The sequence below is a fragment of the Corapipo altera genome, unplaced genomic scaffold (genome assembly GCF_003945725.1).
Source record: "Corapipo altera isolate COAL_440 unplaced genomic scaffold, ASM394572v1 61305, whole genome shotgun sequence".
In the NCBI taxonomy this organism is placed as follows: domain Eukaryota; kingdom Metazoa; phylum Chordata; class Aves; order Passeriformes; family Pipridae; genus Corapipo; species Corapipo altera.
Window position 1 is genome coordinate 7,840,444 of NW_020884909.1, and position 14,691 is coordinate 7,855,134.

Sequence of the window (14,691 nt, forward strand, 5' to 3'; positions counted from 1 at the left end):
ACCCGCCCCGGACCCGCCGTACCGTCGCCCACTCCTTCCTTCCCCAGCTCCGCTCCTTCCCCGGCCCTGCTCCTCCCCGGGTGAGCGGGAACAGCGCGGTTCTTGCCCGCAGGCCTGGCCTGACCTGGCCAGCCATGGGCTGATTCGGTGGAGGACAAGCTGTCAGAGACTGAGCCAGCGGTGTGGCCTGGCGGCCAGGAGGGCCAGTGGTGTCCTGGAGTGCACCGGGAGCAAGTCAGCAGGTCACCTGCAGGTCGAGGGAGCTGATCCTGCCCTTCTCCTTGGCCCTAGCAAGGCCACATCTGGAGTGCTGTGTCCAGTTCTGGGCTCCTCAGCACAAGGAGCTACTGGAGAGGGTCCAGGGCAGGGCAACAAAGATGATTTGGAGTCTGGAGCATCTCTCTGATGAGGAGAGACTGCAGGACCTGGGCCTGTTTAGTCTGGAGAGAAGACTGAGAGGGAATCTCAGCAATGTGTACGAATACCTCAAAGGCAGGTGACAGGGGGATAGTGACAAACTCTTTTCAGTGGTGTCCAGTAACAGGACGAGGAGCAGTGGCCATAAACTAAAATGTAAGAACTTCCACCTCAGTATGAGGAAGAACTTCTTTCCATAAGGATGGCAGAGCCCTGGAACAGGCTGCCCAGGGAGGTCATGGATTCTCCCTCTCCGGAGACATTCAAAACCCACCTGGACATATTCTTGTATAACCTGCTCTACATGACCCCTTGGCAAGGGGCTAGATGATCTCCAGAGGTCACTCAGCCTTTTTTCGTAAGATTCTCCAAACCAACTTTGTAGCCCTCTGCTGGACCTGTTTCAGGAGCTCAGTGTCTCTTAGTCCTGAGGAGCCCAGAACTGGACACTGCTCTCCGGGTGAGGCCTCACCAGGGCTGAGTGAGGGGCAGGGTCACCTCCTGTGACCTGCTGGCAGTGCTCCTCGTAATGCACCCCAGGACACCTGGGCCTTCCTGGCCACTAGGGCACACCAATGGTTGTCTTAATTCAGCCTCATGCTTTGATACCAGTTTGGCTTCATCAAATCTTAGTGCAGTCATTGAAATATTGGATAAAGAAACTGAAACATCTTGCTTTCAGGAAACCTTTCTCAACCAACGCAAGAAAACTACTTATTGCCCTGGAGACTGAGTTTCATTATGATCAGTGGAGAGATCTCATTGTGAACCCTTACAGCTGGTACACCAAAGGGAAGCTGAGTGGAGTGAATCATCATTAAAAACTTCTATTCACTCATCTCCAAATGTAATGTAAACAAATAATGTACATATGCATAATGTAGCACTTTGCTGCAGGCCTATGATTTAATAATACGAAATGGTTTGCCACTAGCAAACTGAAAGAAAAGGTTTAGGAACACAAGAAATGCTACAGGGTAGAACTAAATATAAGCAAATGAGGGTCTAGAGAACATTTTGTAATCTGACAGATGGGCTGAAAAGCTTCTGACACATCATTGGATGAGAATGGCTGCAGGGAATGGCCTGTGGTGCTGTAACACCTCCAGCCCCATATATGTCAGAAAGAAATACAGCTACATTCCTGAACTATATGTGTTGCTCAGTGACAAAATAAGTTTCACTCATTACCTGGAGTTGTCTTCACCATGCAGTATGTATCCTCCCTTTTCTAAACAAGAAAATGTAGAAAACTGACAAAGTCCAGTTTTTAGAGCCAGCTGTCAGCCTCGGGCCACCTGAGTGCAGAGGGTACCCAAGACACAGCTGCTGGCCCCTCAGCTCTGCTGGAAGCCTTCACTCTTCTGCACATCAGGGGCACCAGCTGCCTTATGGATGTCTGTCACATCCAGAAGAAGCTACAGGAACACACTGAAATCTTTTGCTGCAGTCTGTGCACTTTTTTGAGACAATACCGAAAATAAATATGATAAAGGGCTCACATATGCAATTGTATGACCTTAGCTCCCTACATAATTTGATTCAGAAACCGCAAGAAACATTACGCTGAGGTGGTGAGGACATAAGGTGAAGAGTCTGACAGAAGGATTTGTGTAACACTGTCTCTTTTAGGCCAGTGAGCACCATCGCAGTATATCAGTAGCACACACACCTGTCTGAGAAGGCACCGACTGACACTGAATGTAAAGAAGCTTAGCACGAAACTGTGACAGAATCATCTCCCCCTTTCTTAACTGCCCTTCAGCAATGAATCTGGGAACCAAGATCTCAGAACTGGACTGAGAAAATCGTAGCAGGTAATTTCATTTCAAAATCAAGATGATTGCATTCGGAATTATTTTTTTAAAAAACAGCACAATTCTTTGTCTTGGCTTTCTTCCACATGTTCGTATTTCCCGCATTCAGAAATGAGCGGGGCCTGAGGGCGGGGCCGGCTGTGTGACTGACAGCGGGGGGGGCGGGGGCGGGGCCGGCTCGCGCTCTTGCCCCCGCCAGCAGCCCGCGACCCGTGACGTCACACAGTCCCTCCGCGCAGTGACGTCACTTCCGCTCCACCACACGCACACCCTCACCCCCCCCGGTGACGTGAATGTGACATCACAGAGTAAGAAACTATTAACAATTTGCCCACAGGATTACGGGGAACGAGATGGGGGTGACGGGCCTTATCCTGTCTGATTGCTGCAAAACGTGGACTGTGTCAAAGTTTTCCTAAGAAAGGATGTTCTGTGGTTGATCTTTTTAACTTTCAAGCCCAAGAAGTAAGAGAGGCCATGAAACTTGTTGGCCCTGTTAAGGTTTAGGGCTGGATGTGTCTCAATGATCTCAGCCCTGGGGGAGGGTATCACACCTTGGGTGGAAGGATTTCCACTGGCAGTGAGGACAGGGAATGCAGAATTTAGGGCTCACACGGACATCTGGCAGAACTCCCAAGATGACGAAAGCACTAGTAAAGGCAGCTCAGGACCTGGGCTGAATCAGCTCCCACTGGATACAGGCTGATTCCAACAGGGGTAGATCGTGAGCACTGACCCCAGAAACCCCCCAACCACAGGAAGAAGAGAAAGAGTGAGCACGGGATCAACTAGCATGAGAAGTAAGAGAGTCATTAAACAGTGGAATATAAAGAGAGAGTGATTAGACATTGGAATGGGCTGCCCAGAGAGGTGGTGGAGTCACCATCCCTGGAGGTTTAAGAAGAGGCTGGATGTGGACTCAGTGCCATGGTCTGTTGACAAGGTGGTGTTGGGTCATAGGTTGGACTCAGTGACCTTAGAGGTCTTTTCCAATCTAACTGATCCTGTGATTCTGTAATTAACAACAGAACTATGTAACTTGTAGCCAGTGGACATTAACACCTTTGTTTGCTGAAGTGTATAAAGAGTGACAGCTTTAGACAGTCGGTGTGCTGGATTTGTGGAAGCGTCCACCTTCCACCCCCTGCAGAATAAACAACGTCTACTCTCTAAACCTGACTCTGTGAGTTCAGAGAGCTCCCAAAAATGTCCCTCTTGCTCTGTCAAACCTGCTGGTTCTCATGACACCACATCCCTCCCCCACCATGGTGACACCTCTCTCATGCTGTCACCAGGTAATGCGGGGCCAGAGAAGGGCTCGGTCAGCCCACAAACACTCCGTCCAGTTTTCAATCACCCTTACATTGCCCACCCTGCCCCTCTCAGCACCGCGATGGTCTCCGGGCCCTCACGGCCTCGGCCATCGCACCCTCACACTGACGGAATCACAGGGCGGCTTCTGGCGCTTCCACAAAGTGTTTCTTTTTCACAAACCCAGCGGGTCCCGCATGAGGCTACAGAGGGGCCCCCCTGCCCTGCCCAAGGGCCAGGAGAGTGACTTCTGCAAGGGTTTCGCAGGATGTCTGTGGGTGTCCGTGCTGGGAGCTGAGGGGACGCTGTTCCGGGCAGGGGGGCTGTGGCCACGGGCGTGAGCGGGGCCCAACAACCCCTTCCCTTCACCCCATCCCAAAACAGCCTCCTTTGCCTCCAGGGCACGGGCCAACATGTAGCTGACCTTCCTCTGGTGGGCCAGGGCCTCCTCCTTGTCGTTCACCTGAGGGTGTGTTAACACAGAAAGGAGAGAAAGACGTTGGTCAGCTCAGAACAGTGTTTGTAAACTGTACGTGTGCTCCCCCCGGGGGTCACGGTGAACAAAATACTGACCAAATCTATCAGCAATGTCAGGATCTCGTTGGGGTTGTCGAGCTCCTCCACCCTCCTGCAGTCCCCACCCGAGGAGAGCAGGCTGGACAGCTTTTGACCCAGATTGTTCTTGTTGCCTTGTAACTTGAGACACTCTAAGGAAAACAAAAGTACATGAGCCGTGGAATTCATGGTAATTAGTTTTTAAACAGTAAGTAGCCTGAAAAAACCACAGATTCTCTGACACAGGCCATTTGCAAGATTTCTAAAAATATTAAAATACATTAAAATTATGGGTCATATGCGCCAGACTACAGAGCTTGAAAGCGATGATGTTGCTGTAGGGGAAGTCAGGGTGTTTGCTCTTGTAGTACCACATCCCAAGAGTGCTAGAGGAATATGGGAGACCAACCAAACTTCTAATCCTGGCAGCTCCAGGTCAATTACCAACACAGATATATTCTGATGTCCCATTCCTGAATTCTGCAATGGTTTTGACCAGGACGTAAGAACTGAAATACTTCTCTTTATTCCTCTTTTTAAAGAGTAAAAGGATTAGTAGAATTTGTCCTATTTTACAGATTCAAATTCTTCCTCTTTTACAGAGGGCTTTGTAACTCTGTAACATATTAAGTGTAAGAATAATAATCAAAAGCAAAATAAAAAGCTAAACTGATTTTAAAAAACCCAAAAAACAATAACAAAACAAACCGCCACCACCACCACCAACAAAAAAACCCCAACCAAAAAAACCCACAGAAACCTTAAAGTTCATCTAGTCCATCCCCTTCCATCTGGCTTTTCTCTGCTATTTTTATAACAAGCATCTTTACCAGCCAGATATTATTGTCATCCTGTGTAACAGCTTATTTATTCCATTATGTTTTCAGTCAGACAGTGGAGTTCATACATGTGTAATTTTAAAAAGGGTGCAGTAAAGGCCTGGACCGGGAGCTCCAGTGTCCTACAGGACCTGTATATTCCACTTACACACACGCACACCTTGCATTTCACACATGAAACTCACGGCAGAAGTTCCTCAATTACAAAACACACTATTTACTATCACAGTGAGTATTCACAACTTTGTTTTTTCTTGACTCTCCATAAGCCCCCACCAGCAGCTGAGCCACAGCCACACATCTCACAGGGTAAGAAGGTGCTCAAGCCACGAGCTCCCTCCTTTTGCAGCCAACCCCCCAGACCCTCGGCTGGCCCAGGTACCAGTGCCCCTCAGACGCCTCCAGTTCGCAAATTTAGTTTTCTTCTTCATCTTTATCTCTTCTGCAAGTCTCAGGGCTTGGTCTTTCCTCTGCATCAGCTGCTGCTCAAAGGCAATTCTGAAGGAATCTGCCACGAGAAACGCTTCATCCTTACTCTTCTTCAGATTTTCAGTCTGGGTTTAATCCAGGGAAAATTTAAAGTACTTTAAGCAACTTGGAAGCAAAAGCAAATATAAAGTATATATCAAGACGCAGACACTTGTAAATAAATATAATCAAGGAAGTAGCAGGAACCAAATGAAGAGTTTTCCTGACATATTTTGAGATGTGTTTTAAGTCCTTTCTATACATACACACAAACCAGTTGCCATTTACGCTGACAATCATCTCTGTGTATTTACCTCTGTTCATCTCTGCACATGCAAAAGAGATTGAGGAGGGCAATAACATCCTGTGCCAGCTGGGCCAGGAGTAAAAGGAACAAAGAGAATGAAACCTATGTCAAGGGTAATAACTTTGGTACAAAAGGGACAGGACAGTGCTTATTTTCAAAACCAATAAGTCAACTGGAACTTCTGCAGCAGGACCACAAGAACAGTTTCCACCTTTGTAGAATCAAAGACAAATTAAAATAAAAATTCTGAATTCACAGAATTTCACTAAATTTAAAAAAAAATTAAGTGCTTGAAAGTCATATTATTGATTTAAGCCTGAGGTAAATATATACTTTCCAGCAAGATCAGCTTCCTGACATAGCTGTGGGTGCTGATGCCAACCCAAGAGAGGGGTGGAATGCACGTCAGGAAGGAAGGAGGAGGGTCAGTGGCAGTACACACCCACAGTGTGTACATTTATGGAGTGTGTACACTTAGGGTGTGTTTTCCTTTTATAAAAAATATGTGAGGAAGGAAAAAGAATGCAAAAGATATTTTTGTTGTTGTTGTTGTTTTTCCTACTAGTAAAGCCAAATAGACATAATTACAATTTTTCTACCGGCAAAAGCCAGGGCATTACAAGCACCACAAACAAACTTTACACTATTTGTAAATAGTGTAAAGCCCTTCTGGCTTTAAAACACCCGAGTTTGCTGGGTTTTGAGCACCCTGACCCCTGTCCCCCCCGCCAAGCCTCGTTACCTCTCGCTTGAGATGAAGGAGCTGCTTCCGAGTGAGAGCTGCCACCTTGGCACAGGGGCAAGGCTGCCCCTCGGAGCTCTTGCAGGCGCAGGCCCCAAGCACCGCCAGCTGGAAACCCAAAACGAGCCACCCGTTAGACATCCCACCCAAACCAGCACCGAAAACACCACCCAAATTGCCACCCAAACCAGCACCAAAAACACCCCACAAAAACCACCACCGAAACCACCACAGAAAACACCACCCAAACCACCACCAAAACCACTACACAAGCACCCTACCAAAAACCACCACCCAAACAACCACTGAAAGCATCCCACCAAGACCATCACACAAACAGCCCACCAAAAACACCACACAAACAGCTCACCAAAAGGAGCACCAAAACCACCACCCAAGCGTCCCATTGCACCCCCAAAAACACGGCACAGGGAGGGTGAGAGTCAGGGGCAGCAAAGGGGCAGGAGATCTGGAGGATGGCTTCTGGCTCACGGTGTTTTCCAGACAAACCCTGACAGCCTGGGTGTGCTGCTCCCCACAGCCTCACCAGAACACTTCTGTGCTAAGCAAAGCATGAGGAATTGGGTTTAAGTGTTAGCAAGAAGAAAAACAAGCATCATGGCTTTGAAAAACTGCTCAGTGCTCCTTCTCTCTCCTCTTTCTTTGTAAGGCAGACCACAAAGTAGAAAACTCATGAATAGGCATGCAAATTAGCTAATTAAGTACTAATTAGCTAAAAATGGCTCCAAAGAAAGAGATAGTAACAAGTAAGCAAATTTTCTCTATGTGTTTTGAATACAAACATATCTCTGAACCAGCCAATTTGAAAAACACATAAGCCATACTTACTTCAAGACCTGTAAAATCAGTAATGTCACTTTTATTCAACAACATGTTCTCCTGAACAACTTTCTGTTGTTTTACATCGAGCACTGCAAGGAATTCCAAGCACTGCTGATTCAGGACTATGAAATAAATCAAAGAGATTAGAAAAATCTTCTGCTCTGATTTCTTAATTTCTAAGTTTAACTGCACCCAAAGCAAAGCATTCTATAGTTCAAGCATCAGTTTCGGAACCTGATGAGACAATGTACAAAATCATATTCCAGTTGTTTTTCCCTCTGTGTTTTCCCAGAAATAATGACCCACTTAGACACCATTTCATGTATTACTGGGCCTCAGGTCTAAGGGCTCATCTCACTGTACACTCACAAGTCAGCCAGCTGGTCTGCTAGAACATTGGGGAAATAATTATATAAATCAGCTATTTTAAAGGTTTTTGGGAGGCAAAAATAAGGGAAAGGGACTGGAGCCCTCTGACCCAGCGGCTGCTGTTACTTCCTTTCCAATTTAAAGAGGGATTCTGCATATCCACTGACACCAGCTGCCACTAAAAACACACTTCTTCCCACGAGAAGCTTCCTTCATAGCTAAATCATTAATTATTCCTGAGAAACAGTGTATCAAGAAGAAGAGCTGTTGGTGGCTTACTTGCATTTTCAGCTTTAAGTGTTTTAACTTCTTCTGTCCTCAGTTTCAATGCTTCTTTAAAAGCTGCATTTTCACAGTATATCCTGCAGAAGTTAGAAAAAAAGGCTTTATTATCTTGTAAGAAAAAAGAATAATTTAAAAGAGCAATCCCATTAATGCATCATATCTAATATTTCTGCAAGTTAAAATTAGGATTACTGGAAAGATGGAAGAAAAAAATAAAAAGTGAAAGGAGTATTTGGTTTGATAAGTTTTTATCTATGGAGAATTGTACCAGCAGTTTTCTCACTTGTAGTATTTTTCATGGAAAAAGTGGTAATATTTTCCTGTAAGAATGCCTGTACCAACAATCTGTCGTATGTTGTTAGAAGCAAATCTGGTAGCCAGGGGCCAAAAAGCACCGTGGCAGTCCTCCTGAGCCAGGCTAATGCATCAGGTTACACCAGTGTGCGTAACCTGCTCACCCCTCGTTGTGCAGGTGAGGGAGCAGAACCAGGAACCTCCACACTCACAGTGAGGTTTCTCAGATGCCACAGGCTGTTCAAACAGGCTCACCCTGGCCATGAAACCACACCCTCACACAGCCAATTTAATCCAGGTGTGTTCAAGTGAATGTTAAAAAAAAACATTGATGTGTAAGTAGACAGTGACAACAGCTTCTGGGTTTAAGAAGAGATGGGTTCAGGTGCCCTGTTCTCCTTGGAAACTCAAAGCAAGCAGTAATTATGAACCTCTAAAACACTTGCTAGGAATCTCCTACCTCCTTGAAAGAGCAAACTGATCCTGGACATGTGACAGCTCAGCTCTGTAAACTTCCTGCAGTCTGAACCCTGTTTTCAAGGAAAGCTGTGCCCTTAGGGCTTGCCAGCTGAGCAGACACAATGTGCACTGACAATGCATTTTTCCGTGAGGTATTTTAGCATTTTCCTCTTGAACAGAGCAGTGGCATCTGAAGACCTAAATGTCAAAGCAGTACAATTTATTTGGTGTATCTCCTCAGCTGTCAGTAAATGCATGGCTTTGTTCAAAACTAAATAGTCTGAATTACTTCACCTGAAAAAAAAAGGGAAATACACATTGTTCTCATCTTGCTATCTCAGATATCAGGAAACCATTTTGAAAAGCAGGCTGAGCCCCTGGCTTTCAGTTTTCTGAAGTTATGTCTCTGTTTTACGACAGTCAGCACCAGTTTTGTTGTTCCAAACTGGGCAGCTACACTTCCAACCTCCTCAGGCAGGAAAGCCAAAGGCTTTTTCCAGAGGCATCCCTCGACAAGTGTAAGTCAACAAAAGAAAAGTTTGTAAACTTTTGGCTTACTCCTGGATTCTAAGTTGAAATATTCTAAATAAAAATATATACTGAATAATAATAACATCAGCAATAATGATAAAAAAATAATGACAATAACAACTCTGATGGTGAGACTTCAGAGATACAATTTCTACTTTTCCATAAGTGAGTCTGCTGGTCACATTTTTCAAGGTTTGTTATACATTATTAGTTTAGTGCCTCTGGCACATTCTTGCCCAACCACACCTGCCGTCCACCCAGAGTGACTCTTAATTAAACAAAGAACCAGCTGATCAGCCTCTCTCAAAATCCTTCTGTTTTACCTGTACTTATGCTCAGATCTACAATCCAAGAAAATAAAGCAATGATTAACCAGGAAATTATACTTCCACATGCAGGCACACCCCATTATTTTCTATGCTCATTTACATTTAAGGTAAATAAGGATAATCTGCCTCCAGCTGGCTGATGTAATGGGATAAAAATGAAAGCTTAGCCCAGCAAAGCCAGCCTATAGACACGCTAAATAATCAAGACAACAATTTTAGTAGTTTTAACTGAAAAGTACAAACGTGACTACCATGAAAATAAAATAAATCTTCTAAAATTTGGAAGAGAATTAGGAAAACACAAAACCCCCAGAAAACCTGATGAAACAAGTTTGGAACACAAAAAAAGATGACACACAGCATTCAATAAAATTAGAAATGAAAACAAAAAGACTCAAAGATACACAGTGGAAGTAAAATACCTGTCGTATTTTTCTGTCCACGTGTCTTCTATGTTTTTAAATCTATCCTGATCAAATTCAATTTCCCACTGCAAAATATTTATTTCCTGTGGAAAGAAACAAACCTGCAGCAGCACATTACAGGTTTCTCAAAGAAAGGAAGAAGAGAGATCTCAGTGACCAGTGAGGATTATTTGTTAATAACAAAATTGGTGCCAGACACTGAAGTGACCTATGGATCCCGGACTGTGTGAATGCTTCCAGTGGGCTGTAACAAAACCAACCCCACGCTGTCACATTTCCCTGTCACCCTCCTGATCTGTGGAAAGGCCATACAGGAGGAGGAACAAAGGACAAAACTCGGTTTAACACAGCAGCTCCATGCCACCTTCCCCTCCTCCCCATCTTCCCTATGAAAACTTGGCACATGTTTCCTAGACCCCTTGGGAATTTTCAGCTTAATCCCTGAAGAACTGAGCAACTCACTGTGAATGACCAAAACCCACAACAAACACCAACTGAAAGTAAAGGAAGAACTCTGGTAATTTTTAGGTATTATTTGCACACTCTAAGGAATGAGAAGATCCAGATCAAAGCAGTGACACGTTAACGTTTCCCCATTCCACTAAATAGGAATAAGAACGCTTTCCTAAAAGCTTTGGAATTAATGGCAGGTTTGCACTGATATAAATGAATAGTCTGTTAATCCCTCATTAATAGCCATGGGCTTCCATGTGTAAAGGATACACACCCTTACCTTCTCTAAAGTCCTCTTTTCTTCCTCAGTTTTTTGAAGCATTTCTTTTGTATGACTAGTGGCTTTATTAAATACTGCCTAAAAAAAAAAAAAAAAAGAGGAAAAACCCCCATAATTCTGTCAAACTCTGTCATTAAGTTCACTTAATTTGGCTTTAGACACATGTTGAGTCCTACACACAGAGAAGTTCACATCCTTCGTTAAACAGGAGTGTGCAGAATGACAAACGTTACAACTTGCTTGTAAGCCCCAGTGGGCTCTGATTTCAAGTCACTAAACTGCACAACAAACTTGTGTTCCAATCTCTCCTATTGAAAAATGCAGCACAATTTAAGATGAGATCACATTGTTCTTCACAGGTTGTCCAGAAAATCCCATCTTTGAACACTTGGTTACAACACAGTTAAGCTCTTGATCCAGGTGTAACTGGCTGCAAATGTCTGAGGGTAGAAACTGCTCAGCTATAAATGGGTTATGCAAGGAGGCAGAAAAGCAGGAACTGATTTCACCAGAGTTCGTTGTGACAGTGACCAACAGAACTATTGCAGACTGTGAGCAAAAGAATGACCTGACATCTAACCCACACTGTCCTCTAGGACAACAGATAGAGGAGTAACTAAAACACCTGTGACTTGCAGCAGGATTTCAAGCCCTGGCAAAATCTATCACATAAGGGACTGGAAAATGGCCTTATTTTTATGTTAAATAGATAAATCCTGAAGGATCCTCAGAGATAAAACTGTGAGAACTGCTACAACAGTAAAGTTTTCTTCCACAACCACATCAGATCTGTGGAGAAAAAGCAGCACATTGCAGCAGCCACGTCTGCAGACACCTCCAGACTCAGCGCTTTGAACTGCAGCGCCTGGAAATCCTGGTTTGTGAGGTTTGGATGAGGAGCAGCAGGAAGGGTTTTCCCTTTTCCTTCCGTCACCAACACCTACCCAACGGTTTCTGAACAACTCCTACCATGCTCTGCAGGATTCTCAGGGCTTCATCTTTTCCTTCAAGCTGCCTTTGACACGCTTCAAGCTCAACTTTCAAAATTTCAACTTCCTGAAGCAAAACAGAATAGGGACACTGAGTACAGGCCAAGGTAATCCTACTAAGATTCGACTGTAGCAGCAAAGTGAATTTGCCCTCTTCTGTTTTACCTCCTTGACTTCTTTTCAGGGGCTCACTTGAGGTTAGAGAACACAGAGCAGACAAACTGTGTGTTTTCACAGCTGAGGTCAGCTGGCTGTGATGCCAACACACCAATGCATTTAACCACATTTGGAACCCCAAAATGTAGGAGTTAACCACCTCTCAACAAAAATGCAAACTAAAAAGCCAAAGATTGCTTACACTGCAGATATTCAGGCCCCAAAGCTTAATAAAAAATAACACCAGCTAAAGAAGTATATTACTTTCAATATTCTCTAGTTCCCTCAAAATACCTTCCCCACCCCTCAAAAAACCCCCCAAAAAAACCCACAAACCCCCAGAGTACAAACAGCACCTCACACTGTGATTTCCTGCCGTAAAATTTAATGAAGATTCCAACTAGCCCTCTAATTTCAAGAACCTGGATCCATGCCAAGATCCATGCTCTGGCCATGCCAAGATCCTCTTGCTACATTAAAAGGAAATGCAGATTTGGGGAGCAGCACCCTTGGCACCATTACCAACCTCTAGAGCTTCCTGAAGTCGTTGCTTTAGTTCTTCATTTGACATTTCAGTATTAGATTCTGTAGGATTAACAGGAGATACTGAATGATGAGACACTATAATATCGAAAGAAAAAAAATGAGAATTTGCTTTAACCTGAACACAAGTAAAATGTAGAGGTGAATTTTCATCTTTGCGGTTTGTTTTACTTTTTTTCTGGAGCTAATAAACAGATTTAAGAAATACATAAATATTAATTTCAAACACAGTGCTCACAGTTAAAGAAGTGAAATACGGGAAAAAGATCAGTTGTAAAGACAGAAAATAAGGACAAATATTTTATACTTTCCTTTGGAAAAAAATTGAAAAATGCCTCTTGATTTAAAAAATAATTTAATTTTTTAGATTGTTTTAAGATTGTAACTTTTCAACAACCACAGTCAACACAACAGTGGCTGGCACTATGTAGAAGTAAGGGCAGTTTTAAGACAGCTCAGTTTATTGTGGCATTTGAATAGTGGGGAATTCTTCTGAAGGAGAGAAATAAGCAAATGACGCAGAAATACCTCAGTCAAAACACTAAAAATGTAAAGGAAAGCAGCTGAAGTGTAATGAACAGCACTGCCTACACCTGATGGTATTTACAGCAGTGTTTCCTTCACAAAGAAAAAGATGAATGCCAACATAGGTTCTGAAAAGAACTTTTTAGCCCAAAAGGAAGCCAATTCACAAATTTCAACTAAATAGCAAATGAGATTTTTGAATATTTAGCCACAAGCTCTAGATAGGATACCTGAGAAGACTTAAAGTTACTTAAACAAAGCAGGAATCCAAGCAATTCCATTCAGTTTTATGTATGTATGTAGAGAGACAGCCACCACAGGACGCTCTTGCTAAATGTCACTTTAAAAAGCAAAACCAAACACTTTAAAACCGGGCGTTTTACACTAAGAAGGGCCAGAGCCTCGATCTCTGAAAAGCAACTGTGCCGTTAATGTCCCGGGGGGAAGGTGGAGATTCCCAGCAGGCACAGGATGCACAGGCACTTACTGGAATCCTTCACGGACTTCGGCAAATGGTTCTAATTAAACTTGATGACAATATGTGAAGCAGCTGAACGGCTCAGTTTTTCTAACAGAGGTTTTTCCCCGGTGAATAATTAACTTCCCAATTACTCTTACCACAGCTGTTCTGCCGTGTGGAACTTGCAGCAGGTTTTCTGAGTGATCCATCGTAAAAACTATTTCGTTTTGGACCAGGAAGAGCTGCAGCATCATTTTCTTCCGCTCCCTTTGCTGACAAGAGGGAATTACAAGCCTTTCCAGATCCTTTCCTGGATCTAAATGAATAGGGATTTTGAAAGTTTTCCCCTTCATAAACACCTCCAGGTCTTCTCCCAAGGCCGTTTCCCAAGTCTCCACATGTCATGTCATCCTCCTCTCCCTCCATCTTCTCCTCCTGGTTTTGCGTTTGTTTTTTGTTTCTTTTTTTTTTTTTTCCTTTCCTGACCGAGGGCCCTTCACCACGGCCAATGCCAACAGCACCTCCTGAAAGCGACTGTTTTATCTAGAAGAAAAGGAAAAGCGTTTATTTAAAGCAGCAGGACAACGCTGCAGTGAGACACACGGAGGCGTCGGTGCGCGGCCGCTCCCCCGGCGGGTCGGGGCTGCCAAAAACATCGCGCCCACCCCTCGGTGGGAGCCGCGGCCGGGGCGGCAGCGGTGGCAGCGCCTCGCTGAGCCCCTCCCTGGGCCCCCCCGGCACCGCTCCCGTCCCGGAGCACCCCTGGATCCCCCCCGCACCCACCTGCGCACCCACCGGCACAGGGCGATGCCAGTCCCGCCCCGGGGCGGGATGCACGGAGCGGCACCGGGAGCGGCATCCGGAGCTCGGCGGAAGGTGGGGTTGGTTATTCTTACCTTTTAAAACAGGTCCCTGTTTCCCCTGCAGCCCCCGCCCCGCCGCAGCCCCGAGAGGTGTCAGGCAGCTCTCGGAAACGCGACCTGAGGTGACCTGACATGGTCACTCAAGGCGCTCCCAAGAATTGGGGCTGTCCTCTCCACCCCACAGACCGCCCTCCCCCTGCTCCCTAGTGCCGTCCAAGATCAAAACACCTCTGCCTGTGTTTCCTCAGTGCTTTTTCTCGGTTGTGCCAGGAAACTCCAGATTTATCATCATTTTGGTTTATAATATCAAGTTGCTGATGCAGTATTCCTCTGAGTCCCACCCAAAAACCCTATACTCAATCTGCAGTAATCTTAAATACCTAACAGTAATACTCTTTACAACAGAAATCTTTAAGAAAGTGGTTTTACTA

At 44.8% G+C, this 14,691-nt stretch overlaps 1 protein-coding gene and 1 long non-coding RNA gene across 4 annotated transcripts; one reads left to right on the plus strand and one right to left on the minus strand.

Moving 5' to 3' along the window:
• Window positions 1–817: 817 nt before the first annotated feature.
• LOC113951796 lies at window positions 818–3,389 on the plus strand. Its single transcript, XR_003529273.1, has 3 exons — window positions 818–1,264; window positions 2,050–2,234; window positions 2,572–3,389. It is a non-coding gene; the product is annotated as an uncharacterized LOC113951796 (long non-coding RNA).
• A 195-nt stretch (window positions 3,390–3,584) lies between these two features.
• On the minus strand, window positions 3,585–14,398 carry CCDC125 (coiled-coil domain containing 125). 3 transcript variants are annotated; one of them, XM_027653253.1, is made up of 12 exons: window positions 14,294–14,398; window positions 13,556–13,940; window positions 12,396–12,454; window positions 11,694–11,780; window positions 10,725–10,802; window positions 9,989–10,074; window positions 7,948–8,030; window positions 7,306–7,421; window positions 6,457–6,564; window positions 5,322–5,493; window positions 4,119–4,252; window positions 3,585–4,008 (listed from the first exon to the last, which is right to left on the minus strand). In XM_027653253.1, the coding sequence occupies exons 2-12, from the start codon at window positions 13,821–13,823 to the stop codon at window positions 3,721–3,723; spliced, it is 1,479 nt and encodes a 492-aa protein (XP_027509054.1). In that variant the 5' UTR covers window positions 13,824–13,940; window positions 14,294–14,398; the 3' UTR covers window positions 3,585–3,720. The 3 variants fall into 3 exon arrangements, with proteins under 3 accessions (XP_027509054.1, XP_027509053.1, XP_027509055.1); XM_027653252.1 differs by lacking the exon at window positions 14,294–14,398 and adding an exon at window positions 14,181–14,245; XM_027653254.1 differs by lacking the exon at window positions 14,294–14,398 and adding an exon at window positions 14,193–14,220.
• Window positions 14,399–14,691: the final 293 nt, after the last annotated feature.

Bases quoted from the DNA above. Each gene is read 5' to 3' on its own strand.
- CCDC125 (XM_027653253.1), bottom strand. From the start codon at position 13,823: ATGGAGGGAGAGGAGGATGACATGACATGTGGAGACTTGGGAAACGGC. The intron at 5,494-6,456 runs GTAACGAGGCTT...GATTAAACCCAG, and splicing joins TCCTTCATCTCAAGCGAGAG to ACTGAAAATCTGAAGAAGAG. The intron at 4,009-4,118 runs GTCAGTATTTTG...ACACACCCTCAG, and splicing joins TGACATTGCTGATAGATTTG to GTGAACGACAAGGAGGAGGC.